This window comes from Penicillium bovifimosum (assembly GCF_028826915.1).
Source record: "Penicillium bovifimosum strain IBT 22155 chromosome Unknown utg000004l_segment0_segment0, whole genome shotgun sequence".
Classification (NCBI taxonomy): domain Eukaryota; kingdom Fungi; phylum Ascomycota; class Eurotiomycetes; order Eurotiales; family Aspergillaceae; genus Penicillium; species Penicillium bovifimosum.
In genome coordinates, this window is record NW_026622713.1 from 736,472 (window position 1) to 750,881 (window position 14,410).

At 52.2% G+C, this 14,410-nt stretch overlaps 7 protein-coding genes across 7 annotated transcripts; 4 read left to right on the forward strand and 3 right to left on the reverse strand.

Moving 5' to 3' along the window:
- Positions 1 to 168: 168 nt before the first annotated feature.
- Positions 169 to 1,180, forward strand: N7515_004567 (dihydroneopterin aldolase; the record flags this gene model as incomplete). Its single annotated transcript, XM_056665311.1, has 2 exons — positions 169 to 924; positions 998 to 1,180. The coding sequence occupies 2 exons, from the start codon at positions 169 to 171 to the stop codon at positions 1,178 to 1,180; spliced, it is 939 nt and encodes a 312-aa protein (XP_056522261.1).
- A 1,037-nt stretch (positions 1,181 to 2,217) lies between these two features.
- N7515_004568 (AGC family serine/threonine-protein kinase) lies at positions 2,218 to 3,969 on the forward strand (the record flags this gene model as incomplete). The annotated part of the gene is made up of 1 exon (XM_056665312.1): positions 2,218 to 3,969. One exon carries the CDS (start codon positions 2,218 to 2,220, stop codon positions 3,967 to 3,969), a length of 1,752 nt encoding a protein of 583 aa, XP_056522262.1.
- A 466-nt stretch (positions 3,970 to 4,435) lies between these two features.
- On the reverse strand, positions 4,436 to 5,800 carry N7515_004569 (uncharacterized protein; the record flags this gene model as incomplete). Its single annotated transcript, XM_056665313.1, has 1 exon — positions 4,436 to 5,800. One exon carries the CDS (start codon positions 5,798 to 5,800, stop codon positions 4,436 to 4,438), a length of 1,365 nt encoding a protein of 454 aa, XP_056522263.1.
- Positions 5,801 to 6,564: 764 nt separating this feature from the next.
- On the forward strand, positions 6,565 to 7,257 carry N7515_004570 (uncharacterized protein; the record flags this gene model as incomplete). The annotated part of the gene is made up of 1 exon (XM_056665314.1): positions 6,565 to 7,257. One exon carries the CDS (start codon positions 6,565 to 6,567, stop codon positions 7,255 to 7,257), a length of 693 nt encoding a protein of 230 aa, XP_056522264.1.
- Positions 7,258 to 7,894: 637 nt separating this feature from the next.
- Positions 7,895 to 9,097, reverse strand: N7515_004571 (ELL-associated factor; the record flags this gene model as incomplete). Its single annotated transcript, XM_056665315.1, has 1 exon — positions 7,895 to 9,097. The coding sequence occupies one exon, from the start codon at positions 9,095 to 9,097 to the stop codon at positions 7,895 to 7,897; it is 1,203 nt and encodes a 400-aa protein (XP_056522265.1).
- A 701-nt stretch (positions 9,098 to 9,798) lies between these two features.
- On the reverse strand, positions 9,799 to 11,462 carry N7515_004572 (carbohydrate-binding module family 48 protein; the record flags this gene model as incomplete). The annotated part of the gene is made up of 2 exons (XM_056665316.1): positions 9,799 to 11,085; positions 11,259 to 11,462. 2 exons carry the CDS (start codon positions 11,460 to 11,462, stop codon positions 9,799 to 9,801), a joined length of 1,491 nt encoding a protein of 496 aa, XP_056522266.1.
- Positions 11,463 to 12,881: 1,419 nt separating this feature from the next.
- N7515_004573 (cyclic nucleotide-binding domain-containing protein) lies at positions 12,882 to 14,135 on the forward strand (the record flags this gene model as incomplete). The annotated part of the gene is made up of 1 exon (XM_056665317.1): positions 12,882 to 14,135. The coding sequence occupies one exon, from the start codon at positions 12,882 to 12,884 to the stop codon at positions 14,133 to 14,135; it is 1,254 nt and encodes a 417-aa protein (XP_056522267.1).
- Between the last annotated feature and the right edge of the window lie 275 nt (positions 14,136 to 14,410).

Consider the following 14,410-nt stretch of genomic DNA (forward strand, 5'->3'; position numbering starts at 1 on the left):
AAATCCCCCACTGAATTTCCCCGGGCCCCGGCGTCATGATCTGCACCCGTGCCCCGCCAAGAAAAAAAGAAAAAAACACACCGAGACTCTCTTCGATCCTGACATTGCGCCAGCATATTTACGCCTCAACCAAATCCTTGCAACCCTACAGTCCAAGAATAAATCACAATGGCCAACCGACAACAAATAGCCCTCCCATCCCGCCCCTCAATCCTCGACAGCGTCCGCCTCCGCAACATCGAGCTCCCCCTCCCCTCCGCCCCGGAAGCCTGGCACCGCGACGGCAAATCCCAACCCTGCACCGCAACCCTCAAACTCTCCTACTCCGATATAACAACGGCCGCCGAAACCGACAACGTCGCCCTAACCCTAGACTATGGCAAGCTCTTCCGCCGGCTAGAATCCGATGTCCGCAACATGGGCGAGAACACCTCATCCCCGAGACACCCGCTCCAGCGCCTCATCAGTCTCGAGGGCACGCAACGCCACGAAATGCACTCCACCGGGCTGGGGCAGGACCCGCGCGTGATAGCCGGTGTTGTCGCGAATGCCGGGTTGGGGTTGCTGGAGACGACGGCTGCGGGCGTTGCGTCGAAGAATATCTCTGCTGCGTATGGGGAGTGTGAGGTTGAGCTGCATTTGCCCAAGGCGTTGCTGCGGGCCGATCAGGGGTTGAGGTATCGGGCGGTTGTTGCTTTGGGTCCTGATGAGGGGAGGGGCGAGGAGACGCGGCAGTTGGTTGTTTTGGAGGAGGAGTTCCACATTGAGGGAATTAGGTGCTATGCTATTTTGGGGGTCAATCCTCATGAAAGGCTTGAGAAACAGGCTGTTGTTGTTGGGCTTACATTCCGCGGGCCTGGGCAGTTGGGTTGGGGGTCGAAGGTTGTTGAGACTTATCAGGCTGTTACCAGGGCTGTTGCTGAGGTATGTGTAGATTTTGGAGTATACGTGTACTACTGAAACGTTTTCGTTGCTAACTTGTTTTTTGATATTGTAGAAGGTTGACCAGACTGAGTTCAAGTCTGTGGAATCGCTGGCTACTTTTGTTGCTCGCATTGTGACGGTTGAGTTTGGCAATGAGTGTGTTACGGTCAAGGTGGAGAAACCGAGTGCTCTTGCTTTTGTTCAGATGTCTGGTGTGGAGATCACTCGCGCGAAAGCGTTTTTCGAGAGTCATTAGTGACTGCGTAAGTATTTGAGTGTTGTGCAGGGGGCTGCGGTACACAGATCGGCGCTCATATGCAAGTCGGACCCTTGATGATTCAGGCTGTGTAAGGCTGTTTCAGACGAGTCTGTGGACTCTGGCGTTATACAAAGGAGAATCATCTATAGAAGTCTGAAAAAGATGCAGACAATGTTCTAAGAATGTGAAAAGAACAAAGGAATCCAATCAATAGAAGAGGCTGCGATGTCAGCCTGACACGTGAAAGCCACATTAGGTTTAGTGGCTTTGTCCCCGGATCTGCACCTAAATTCTCACATTTCGACCTTTCGACCTTCGCTTTGTTCCCTGTTTTTCACTTCCTGTGGAAGAAACACTTTTCATCTCCCATTGACCAAATCTCCCTCTATGTACCCATCTGAGTCTTTGTCCTCGCTCGCTCTGATTTCTCTTACTGGCTCCCTGGCCACCCCGGATTCATCCCTTCTGAATCTCGATTCGCCTGATCTTAACATTCTCGATCTGTCGCACGCTGCGCTTCCCTTTCCCACCTTGGCCTTCGATTCCTCGGCCAGCGAGGTGACTTGGCTAGGGGTCCCAGGTCCGTCCTGAAGAAGGGCGGACGGTAAACCGCTTAAGAGATCTAAGGTCTATCGCAGACTACTTCGGGCACAGCAAACTGTGCTTTGAAGCAATAAATCTCTCAAGTCGAAGTAAGTCTTCATATGATTCTTCTGCGTTTCCTTCCGTTTTCTACAATTTTGAGTTATTTTTACGTTTCACCTCGGTATAGTTAGTGGGGACGCGAAAACCCTCACTTACCCCTCCATCTATTCGCTTTTTTTTCAGTCCAGTACTGAGGTGATTGATGCTAACCTTTTTACCTATGTGAACAGCGACTACTAGATAGGTATCTCGAATACCTACCTACCGTTCTTTACAGCCGCGCGAGGCCAATTGTCCAGCTTGCGGTTATCACCGGCTCTTTCACACGGACTGATCCGACTGTTTTGCTCCAATCGCGCAACTACTACAGTTGAGAAAACGAACATACAATGCCTTCTGTGAATGCCGAAGACCTGTCGGTCGGGGATGTCTTTGCTCCGCAGGCCGACAGCGAACAGTCCGTCATCGACATCCCGACCAATCACCGTGCCTCCAAGGCACACGAGGGCACTATGCCGCCCCCAAAGCAGCAAGTCAATGGACCGAATGGGCTCGCGAACCAGAAATTCAACGCCGATATGTGGAAGCGTCCGCGACGCAAGGTCAAGAAGAAGAATCAAGTGGCGCCGGCTTGCGCAACCGTTCGCGGCTTCACCCCTCTGGCGTCCGGCGACGAGGAATCGGACTTCTCCACTACAAGCTCTCGTGCTGCCTCTCGTCCTCCTACCGCGCGTGATGGGGCTAGTCCGCTGGCTCAGGCATCCACCGGCCATGGTATCAGCGCATTGAAGCTTCAACTCAGCACTTTGAATTTGCCCGACGACCCGGCCGCTACCAATGGACTTGTTTCCCAGACTCCCAGTGTTGCCAGTGTTTACTCCGACAGCGACCAGACAGAGATCTTGACCAGCTATGAAGTCCCATTGGATCAGGACTTTGTTAGCTCCGAAGCAGTGCACTCAGCGGCGCTGGACGACCCTGACCGAGTCCCAAGCGTCGAGGAAGAGCTGCGGAACCAAGTGTGCCGGAAGATGACGGCGGAAGACTTCGTGCCTATCCTCTGTCTGGGCAAGGGATCCTTCGGAACAGTATTGTTGGTGCGCCACACACTCACCGGCAAACTGTATGCCCAGAAACAATTCCGAAAGGCCACCCTCACCGTCCACAAGAAACTAGTCGAGCAAACCAAGACCGAGCGCACGATCTTGGAGAGTGTCAACCGCCACCCATTCGTCGTCAAGCTATTCTACGCCTTCCAAGACCACGCAAAGCTCTACCTAATCCTAGAGTACGCCCAAGGCGGCGAACTCTTCCACCACCTCGCCATGGAACGAATGTTCGAAGAAGACGCCGCAGCCTTCTACATGGCGGAGATGGTTCTCGCCCTGGAACACCTCCACCAAACCGTCGGCGTACTCTACCGCGACTTAAAACCCGAGAACTGCCTCCTCGATGCCGAAGGCCACCTCCTCCTGACAGATTTCGGCCTCAGCAAGATCGCCGTCAGCGACGACGACCGCTGCAATTCCCTCCTCGGCACAATCGAGTACATGGCCCCCGAAGTAATCCAAGGCAAGCCCTACGGCAAAGCCTGCGACTGGTGGTCCCTCGGCGCCCTAGGCTTCGACCTTCTAACCGGCTCGCCCCCCTTCCGCGCCAACAACCACGCCAAGCTCCAAGAAAAAATCGTGAAGCAGAAAATCGCTCTCCCCTACTTCCTCGGACCAGACGCTAAAGACCTCCTCACCCGTCTCCTCCGCAAAGAACCCTCCAAACGCCTCGGCTACCATCCCCAGAAGGATCTGCAGATCATCAAGAATCACCGCTTCTTCCGCAAGATTGACTGGACCGCCCTTGAGCGCCGCGAAGTCGCCCCGCCTATTCAGCCTATTGTTACCGACCCAGCGCTTGCTGAGAACTTCTCGGTGGATTTCACTAATCTCCCGCTTAGTCCGATTACCGCTCATGGGCTGGAGGATTATTATGGGCGTGGAAAGGTTTGCCCGGCTAAGAGTGCGGAGTTTGGTGATGATGATCATTTGCCGGGGAGTAATCCGTTCGGTGGATTCAGTTATGTTGCTTCGAGTAGCTTGCTGGATCAGGGTTTGGGGATTATGAATGCTGATTGTGATTCGAGTTGAACTGGCATTGCGAGGATGAATGGTGAATGTACAGATCGGAAGATCGGAAGAAGATCGTTCATACATGTATCCAAGGCGTTCTGGTATGGTTGCATCGCATTCATTGTGGCCTCCGATGGGGGGAAAAGCAGCTTTGATTTCTTGTTCTTCGTGTTTTTCAAGCATAGTCCGTTGTCAACTGTGTACAGTGACACTTTTTCGCATCGCGCATATGCTGGAGGCCCTACTATTTCTATCCTTACGCCTGCTCATCGAAAACTGCAATCAACTGAGATTGAATTGAAAGTTGAAATTCTCTATGACATTAGAAACTCATAATCATTCATTCCTCTACTATCCTCGAAAGAGAACACGTGATAGTTAGAGGGAAGACCAGAAATAGTAAACACAAGCAAACGAGAACCGCAATTCTCCATAGCTGTGTCAGACCCGACTTTTCTATTTCTCTGAAATCAGAATATCCATTTCAAATCTCGCCCTCTTCACTTCCCCCATCATCATCCTCTACCGCCCCGGCAGGACGTTCAACAGGATGACCATGATCCTTCTCTGAGACTTCGCCTTCCTCGGCGCTCGACTCTGATTTCGGGATATGCGATGCCGACCCCGGTGCCGGCTCATTATCCGTCACGGCCCGGGAGTGCGGTTGATGTGTATTGTGTGACGACGCAGCTGCAGGAATGCGCGGACGCGACGAGGGAAGTGTTTTCAAGCCCGTTGTTGAGATGTTTTCTGGGGAGGGGGTGACGGTGCGCTGGCGCTTTGGTGAAGGTTCTTGGTTACCGTTTGATGCTGGTTTTGGCGAAGAGGGGGGTTGGGGACGTGATTCGGGTTCGCGGGAGCGTTTGCGACCGTTTGTGTGTGGTTCTTGGGTGGTGAGAGATGATGAGGGAGTGGGCGGGATTGAATGTTGTGGGCGTGGTTTTGTGGGGTCTGTGTCGAAGAGGCGAGTTGGGTCATTTGGGTTGGAGGTTGTTTCTGATATGGCGAAGTCCGGGTAGCCTTTGCTGAGGTTTTGCTGGACGCGCTCGTAGATTTTGACGATGAAGGTGCAGGCGCGGATGAGGTCGTCTAGACGGACGTCGATTTGCTCCCACCAGGGACGACCTTCTGCGTCGTCTGGGAAGGCGACTTTGCAGTGGCGGGCAGCGGCGTAGAGGGCCGCGGCGGCGATGACGCGGGGCGGGAATTGGAGGCAGAGGACTGTGTAGGTGGAGTCGTTGAGGAAGGAGTAGCTGGAATGGCGGAGGTGTCTGTTGTCGGTGACGCCTAGGAAGACGGAGTAGTCCCAGAGAATGCGGTAGGGGGATTCGACCTGCAGGTCGAAGCAGAGGTATTCCAACATGACACTCTCGTTTTGCAGGATCAGATCGCGCCATTTCCAGTAGTCCTTGGATTGCTCGTCGACGATCAGGTTTGGCTGCTTCATGGCGACGCGGCAGCAGGCGATGACGAAGTCTTTCATGCGGCGCATGGCTTCGTCTACCTTGAACGCGACGAATAGCGCCACTGCTGCTATCACCTTCGGGTGCATCAGGTCCGACCCTTTCTCCTGATATTGGCCCATTAATGAATACCGCATGAGGAACCGATGCATGTATACTGTGGCGGTCATCGAGGTCTGCGGTGGCATCTTCAGCATCACACTGACTTGCCAGATGAACTCGACTGCCCGGTGTCGGATGTAGTCCTCTTTCCCACGTTCGATCTTATCGATGCGCGACGGGGTGCGCTCGAACTCTTCTTCTGTGAATAACCATTTTTGTTGCTCTGCTTCCAACACCGGGTTTGGCAGGCCGGGGACTCGTCGCTTTGGCATTGGAGATGCCATTGCCGCGCGCGCGATGTATCCAAGATGGGGTAAAAGCGAGGAAGGTTTCTTTGTAGGTTGGAAAGCGGTATGGGAGCACGTCCGGCGCGCCTGGTGAGAGATAGCACGTCGGAGTGGCTAACAATGGTCGTGGTCGTTCCAGTCGTCACTGCGTCAGGCCCTATCAAGCATGGTGGAGCTTTCTATCGCATCGCGGGATGACGGTGCACTCAGGAGACAGGGAAATCGGACGTGAACAATATTGCGTCAATAGAGCTTTACGCACATTTAGACTTATGCCGGCAACTTGAACTTGGCAGGATGAGAGAAAGAGGATCTTCCACATCGTCAAGCCGATCCCCGGCCTTGAATGGGAAGCTTTTGGTCGGGATAATGTTTTTCCAGATAATTCATCCGGCATCAATACCTAGAACTAGATCACAATGTAACTAACAATATATTGCCAGATAACTAGTTAGGGGCTTTATAGCAATTCAGACATGTTGATATCCAATTGGCCGCACCATGATTGACCACGCAGTATTTCCGACTCCGTCCCTAGCTCCACGTGTTTTCTCTAACTTTTTCCGCTCCCCCCTCACCCAAGTGACCATACGCTAAGGCATTTCCCATCTATGATTGCAAGGAGTGTTTTTCGCAGCCGACACTTGAGCAACACAAGCAGCTTCCGTCGCCTGCGCAGTCCCATTCGCCATCCCGCTCAAAAGATTCTCCCTGTGCATATCACGCTACCTCTCAACCCTTCAACCCAGTTTTCGACAAACATGGCTTCACCGCGTGATCCCTCTAAACGAACTCCCGAAATCGAGAGCTGGATGAACGGTGCCGACAAGCTCGAGAGACTTCTCGACAGAGACAAGTTCAAAGCATGGGGTTTCGTGATCTATCGATGCACGTATCGGAGTGACTCCGAGTGGGAGGAATTCATAGTGCGGATCCACAAGCGCGTCGAAGAATACCTTGGGTATTACAATGGTCTAGATCTCGTCGGTAGCTTTGCTCCAACGGTCTTGGAAGATCGCTCTTTCGAGGGTGCGACGGTTATCTCTCTACGTGAGAAATTCAATGAATGGGCTGTGACCGCGATAAAGGAGGAACAGGGAATTGATCCCAGTCACCTGTGGCATTTGAAGAACGGCAGGTACCGCTTTTTCATAATGGTTGACCAAGAAGCCTTGGATTCGGTCCTGAGCACGCCAGAAGACGATATACATGAAGGATTCGTTCGTTTGGTTAATGCTGAATGGAAACCCGAGGAGTTAGATGAGGAAGAGCTAGCGGAACGCGGGGGACCTGGTCCAGAAGAGGAGCCACTAGAAGGGTGTACAGAGGAGGATGTTGGCTGGATGAAAGTATGCTGGGGTCATTCACAGATGCCTGGATATTTGCAGCTGGACGGCTCCTTTGATTGGGATATGTATTATTCGCGTCCACCTGTGATTCAGTCTCTTAGTTGAGAGACATGGAGCATATGAAAGCCTGAGTTCACTCCCACAATTGTAAGAAACTCCAAGAAACTTGTATAGATCAGTAAATTGTAGGTGTCTTCACATCGACTTGTGCCAAGAAGAAGTTGAAAAGGCTAGAATCACGTGAAGATGTCGTGAGGAGCGTCCCATTCCAAGCTCCTACGTTTGAGGTAGACAATTGGCCCTGGGTCACAACACCCATTGCATCCTGAATATTGGTCCAGTCTGGATCATCCCATGATCCGTTCCACAAGAAACAACTCCCGTCCTATACATGCTTCCCCTGGGATTCCATTGATTTGTAAATGTTCATGGAGGTCGATATCAGGACCTCCTATGATGTCCTAACTATCCAGGATTCCAGGCAGGACTAGAAAAAAGCCCTACAATTTTAATTATGCTATTCTACAGACTACCTACCGTCTTCGCTCGCGTCATAATGTTCCTAACTTTCGGCGTAATACAGTATGTTATGTACGCTTAACATTCCACGTTGTTCAATTGAGTATTAATATGTGATTGTACTGAACTACTCCCTAAAAAATTGGTATCTTGTATGTTTTAGGACCGAGGTCCATCCTGGCGCCACGCTGATAGATGCAATACACAAAGAAGGCCCAGACATTCACTCCTCCTCACTGACCTCACTCTCATCGTCACTGGGAACATATTGCCTGGTGGGTTGAATATACTGGTTTCGAGCCTCCTCTTCACGAGCACTTTGCTCAAAAGCGGCCTCCATCTCTGCCGCCAAAGCATCGTCGTCCTCCACTTCATCTTCTGTCACGGCTGTCTCTGTAGTCGCTGCCAAAGTAGCTGGGACCATATTGGTAGCCGGAGAGGGCAGACTAAACTCTCCTATGCCTTCGTCTCCCTCGTCATCTGCTGGGGTATTATTGGACGAGAAGTAGGCTGGGTTGACGAGGAATGAGCGCGACGGGGGTGGAGAACCCATGTCAATAATGAGATCTCCATCAACAATGATGTTGGAGCCTGGAGATTGTCCGGTTTGTTGTGAGCCCGTCCCTGCATCAGATGGGGACGAGCGAGTATCCTCTTGCTCCCGTGGCTCCTGATGTCTGACCGGCTCGCTTGGCTTCGCAGGCGGTTGTGCTTTGGCTGGTTGTCTGGCTGGCTGTTTCTTCTGTCGCAGTGGGTTTGCCTGGGGTTTGGGGCGGGAGGCGGGTTTCGGCGTGGGTTTGGCAGTCGGTATCAAGGGTGTGTTGGCCCTGCTTGTGGTAGGTTCCGGGGTGCTGTGGCCGGAGATTGGCTTGTCACCTTGCGGCCGATTTTTGGGGAGGAAGTGTCGGTAGTCGTAAGGATTGCTCGCGTCGGCCGGGCCCTCATCCTCACTGGCGCTCCCCGTGTGACGGTCTTCGCCCGAGGTGGCTGGTTCATCCTCTTCCTTTATCTGCAGTTGTTCATATTGCTCGCGAACTTGTTTCTCCGTCTTCCCTGGCGCCGACCGTAAATTAAAGTTGAAGGTTGTCGAGACTGGTTCCAGAACAAAGACTTTCCGCTCCGGGTCAAAGATCAGAACGAGGCTTCGTTCGCCCGAGCGCCCTTCGCTGCCTTTGTAGGAATAGACCAATGAGTGATCGGCATTCGGGGCCTTATCAGTAACCTCGAGGTCGTAAAGGTCAGTCTCGGTCGATCGCGAGTGCGAGATAGTGGAGCGTTGTTGTGAGGTGGCGGACTTGGATTTGTGGTTGTAGTTGATGTTAATGAGTCGGCTTGTGTCGGAGTTCTGCAGCCTCTCGCCCAGCACAATTGGGTATTCGGCCTGCTTTGTCGGGTCGATCATGGCAGACAATGTGGGGGCTGCCATGTTTGCGCTCTCTCTCGACAGTGAAGATACCAGTGGCACGCTGCGACCCAGGAAATAAAGTGGTTTGTTCTGTTGCACAATGCAAAGAGAGAGGGAGAGAGGAAGAGAGAAAGAGTGGGAGAGTGGGAGACAAGGAAAGTAGGTCAGATGTCCCAAAGTCGGGGAAGATTAAGGTGGAGAAGAGCGGACTCAGAACATGACCCGTACCATGACCCAGTTCTCCCCACCTTTACCGGGAACCCGTTGGAACTTCGAATTGACGAAAGTAGTCAATTCCGCCGATTGGTGATTACTGCTCTTTGTTTCTATTTCGCATACAAAGATGATACTACAAGGTCTGTACTACATTTTACGCAGGCCTTGGGGATCCGACTTCGGCTCAATGAGACAGTGCACACATGTACATATTAGCCCAAATTACAAAGATCAAAAGGGTTGACATTGAATACACAAAAGCAAGGCAATTCCATTAAACGATAATTACCAGCCGAGGCATGAACATAGAAGCGGCTCACAGGAATACAATGCAGTAAGACAAGGCAGGAGAGGTATCCAGATCAAAACAAAGGGCGTGAGGCATTAGAGGAAAACAGAAAAGGAATGGCGACCTGTCAGCTCTTACAGCCACCTTCTGAGACTGTACCACCGAGGTTGACTGGATCCAAAACACTGATTCCAATGTGGAGGAATCTTCGAGTGGTTTATTTCATCTTCTCCTTGAGCTTGGTGAACAAGCCACTCAAGCGGTTCTTCTTCTTCTTGTCTCCATTAGTAGAAGCGCCTTCAGTGGTGGGGGACGACTTTTTGGAAGGCTGTTCTGCAGGCTTGGGGGTCGAGGTTGAAGGCGCCTGAGCAGACTCAGCTCCAGTCGTCACAGTGGGTCCATCAGGTTCCGCAGTGGCAGTATCGGGTTTTAGAGGCACCTCACGGCCAGTTGTTAGATCCTGCCCGCTGGATTCGGTATTCTTCAATGCCGAAGACGGGGTGGCAGCAGCAACACCACCACTCTGGCGGCCTGGGGCAGGGGTCGAGGTCGGGGACACATCGGCCGAATCCACGCCGCTAGGAACGGCGAGGCGAGGTGCAACTGCCTGGGTAGCTGCAGTGACGGTAGGCGCCGGGGTACCCGCCGACTCCTCGACCTGGACCTTCTTCTGAAGTTCCGCCTCCAGAGCCTTTTTCTCCTCGACTGCTGCCGCGCTTGCAGCAGCTTCCGGGTCCTGGTTGGCCTCAGCCAACGATTCCTTCACTACCTGCGGGACATCCTCGACGGGCTTATCGCCGTCAGGCTGCTTGCCCTTGGGCTCGAGCGGCACACCAGCAGCCAGTGCCGCGGTGGTTGAGTTGGGACCGGCGGATTGAATGTTATATTCGGGATCGGCCAGCGCTGCCTGTTGGGCCGGACCTCCGATGGGAAGACTGGATTCAGGAATCATGCTGTTCGTGATTGGAGGAATAGCGAAGGTGGAATTGTTGGCGTTAGCTCCGGGGTTCTCGTTACCAGCGCCAAGAGGAAGAGTTTGGCCTTTCTCATAAGATTCCTTGTCCAAGTTGACGGTCGAGTCTACGGTGTTGGTGTGAAGTGTGTTGGGATGAGGAACCTTCTCGCCCGGCTTCAGGGTGACGGGGTTGCCATAACCCCCCGAAGCTGGGATCGGATCCACGGAAAAACTTTGTTCGGACTCCTGTCCCGGGGTATCAGGGAAGGTACCGGGAAGATTCCCGTTGAGCTCCTTGGGTACATTAGCAGCCAGAGCTGCAGTAGTAGAATCAGGGGTGACGCCAGACATGGTGGGGGCGATGTTGGTGGAGCGATCGCCAGTGACAGTCTGGATCTCTTCAGGTAACAACACGTTGTTGATGTTGTTGTGGCCGTCGTCTTCTTGTCGCACGTTGGTATCTGTAGTCCAAATGCCGTCGACAACAAACTTTTGTGGAATTTCCGTCAGCAACGAAACAGGGTAACCTTGGAACATGGGAAGGTGCGCCTTTTAAATGGGGGGAAATGCGGGCACAGATGACGTCAGCTCGGGGGCGGTTGCTTAAGGCTCACCGCCATCCAAAATCTACGCCCAGGAAAGACCCAGCCCCAAGGCAAAAGGGAACGTGACTGAGAAGGGGGAAAAACACCGAGACAAAATCCCTGAGAAGATAGCCTTACCTTGTAGTGAACCTTTTCTGAGGAAGGAAGAGTCACTTCCTTCACGAAGATGTCGCCCACCCGGTCCAGTTTCACCGTCTTACCCCAATCGTCGAAAGTGCCTGTAACGAACACCTCGCTCGCGTTATAAGGCCTGCGTGTTACCGTCTCAGCATTGTACCACAGGGGGTTCTCGAGAATCGCAATTTTGACTCGACTTACCATTTGAATGTAAAAGTTCCCATTTCTAAGGAAGAATCTCTGTACAAGGAGAAAATTGGGAGAGAAATTGGTTGGGTAAAAAGATAGGGAAAAGGCGCGAACTTAGTGAATTGGCACTAAAGCAGTGGGGGTGTGACACAGACCAGTACCTGACCCTGGGAGCCCTGGAGGAACTAGTTCGATATCAGTTGGTTATCTAGCTTTTTTCTTCAATCTTCCAAGGTTTACTGGTTGAGTATCATCTCTGGGAAGGGGCTGGGAAACCATGGCTCCCTCGGGTCTACCGGGTCTATGCGCTAGCAGCCAGCTCTAGACTTACATGACGTGAGCTTTGACTTCAAGGTACTTTATAGGGAAGGATCGAGGGTTTACTAGTTATTATTGTAAAGGACTAGCTGGCTTAGCTTCAATAGTTATTTCTATCTACAACTTCAATCGTAACCGCGTAGGTACCTCAATGCAATTAGGTAGTTTGTAAAAATCTACAGTTTTCAATTTCAATGTTCCCCACTCAGGTGACATCGAAACCGGCGAGTCCATGACATACAGCATTCACATGGAGATAAGCCCTGAAGAAAAGAAATTTCGCCACTCGAGTGGCGAAGATGCAATGATCATCTATTTTGTTTCTAGAAGACATCTGGAACATTGGTCCTTGTTCGAACCTACCTGGGCCATCTCATTGGCGTTGCTTGTTACCATGTACTGCGGACTAATAGGAATGACGTCGATCATTCTGAACCCTACCTATTACTCTGTAGCCTGAGGTGTAGACTGTATACGGCGTACAATGAAGGTGAATAACTTCCATGATCGACGAAGCTCAGACCAGCTCTAGTGTCCTACCCCTCATTCTTCCAATAATTGCTTGAATCATTCCTTTTCCCCCTTTTATATCTTCTTTATATTGAACATCTTTAAGACCGACTTAAAACTGACTTCCCGACTTCCCGTGGATCTCCCAGCTTCCCCCGCTCTTTTTCTTTCTGTACAGCTTCCCGGAGTCAGCTTCCATTTTGTGACAAAGACACAGGTAATGTCCCAGTTCCAGCTGTTTCAGTTGGATATTCTTTTTCTTTTCTTCTTCACATTCCATTTTTCTTCCCGAGACAATTAAAGAAAGGAAAGAAAAAAAAAGAGACCAAAGACAGGTCATGCAGCATCCCTACAATTAGACTTCAACCGATCCCCACTACTGCCTTGAATTCCTCCATGACTCTTTCTACCCCTCCGTCTCTTCTTAATTCTTCAATCTTTCCTCTTCCACCCCATATGCTCAATTTAACTACACCTACCAATCCATCCATCTCTAACCGTCAACAATCATTAGATAGTATCTCTGTCTCCCGGTTGCCCCACTTCCATCCCACTCAGCTTCAGTGCCGGAGTCGCGGCCTCTCCGGCCTTCAATCCAACGCCATCATGGCACAGAATTCTACTTCTCCCCCCGTGACTCCTCCCCGTGAGACCAAAGCCAGCAATAAAGCGTCTGGCATCCCAAAAATTTCCGAGGACGAGGAGTTCGAGGTGACGTCACCGATGGACATGACTTTCCGACAGACCAATTCGGGCGCTATGCCACCGGGCAGCGCCTTGTTTGGAGGCAGTGGATTCGCCGAGGGAGCATCACGAGCATCACAAGACGGAAGATTGTTTAGTCGGAGTCCCTTCCAAGGGCCTTCTGGGGGGGAGGACGACGAGGAAGGAGAGATGGCCCCTCTCCCGGAGCTATCCGCACAGCAAGGCTTCCCCAGCAATTATGCGCTAGGCCGTCGAACCTCCGTCTCAGCGGAATCGTTAAATCCTTCCGAGGCCGGGTCAGAGGGCTGGTCGCCCCCTCACCACCCCAAGACCGACGAGCAGGTCTCCCGGCTCAAGAGCGCAGTCAGCAGCAATTTCCTCTTCTCCCATCTCGATGACGATCAATTCTTGACCGTGCTCAACGCTCTTGTTGAGAAGCCCATCCCGGCGAAGGATATCAAGGTCATCTCCCAAGGTGATGCGGGTGATTACTTCTATATCGTGGAGAAAGGGAACTTCGATATCTATATCCACCCCTCTGGTGCGGTGCAGCCTGGTCCCGATGGATTGGGCAACAAGGTTGCCTCCACTGGACCTGGAGGCTCCTTCGGTGAGCTCGCTCTGATGTATAATGCCCCGCGTGCCGCGACAGTCATCTCCACCGAGGCTAAAAGCACTCTGTGGGCCCTCGACCGCATCACCTTCCGACGCATCCTGATGGACTCGGCATTCCAGCGCCGTCGCATGTACGAGGCTTTCCTGGAGGAAGTCCCGCTCCTGTCTTCTTTGAAACCGTATGAGCGCTCGAAGATCGCCGATGCCCTGGACACCATCAAGTACCCGGCCAATTCCACCATCATCCACGAAGGCGACCCTGGAGACGCTTTCTATCTGTTGGAATCGGGCGAAGCTGAAGCCACCAAAAATGGTGTCTCGGGGGCTGTCAAGAACTACCACCGCGGTGACTACTTTGGCGAGCTTGCTCTGTTGGACGACAAGCCGCGCCAGGCTAGTATCACCACCAAGACCGAGGTGAAGGTCGCGCGGTTGGGCCGTGACGGATTCAAGCGGCTTCTCGGACCGGTGGAGGGCATGATGAGACGGGCCGAGTATGAACTGGATGCGCAGAGATCCCCTGTCTCCAAACCGGTGTGATGTGATATGAATTTTTCCCTAGGCTGAAGGGGCAACTAGACTCCTCATTGGCGAGATTCAGATTGTCTGATCAATCGTCATCTTGAGTTCCTATACTCATCATCTGTTATCCCTATAACCGAATAACCATCTTTTCTTGTTTATTACTTCGTCCCCAGCAACCCTTCCACTCTTTACGACTCTCTCACTGTATCTACAACTCCTGTCTCTTTTATGCGTGTCGTCTGTGGCAAGGACCTATTCTCGTCCTTAGTCAATGTCTTTGGTCATTGTGT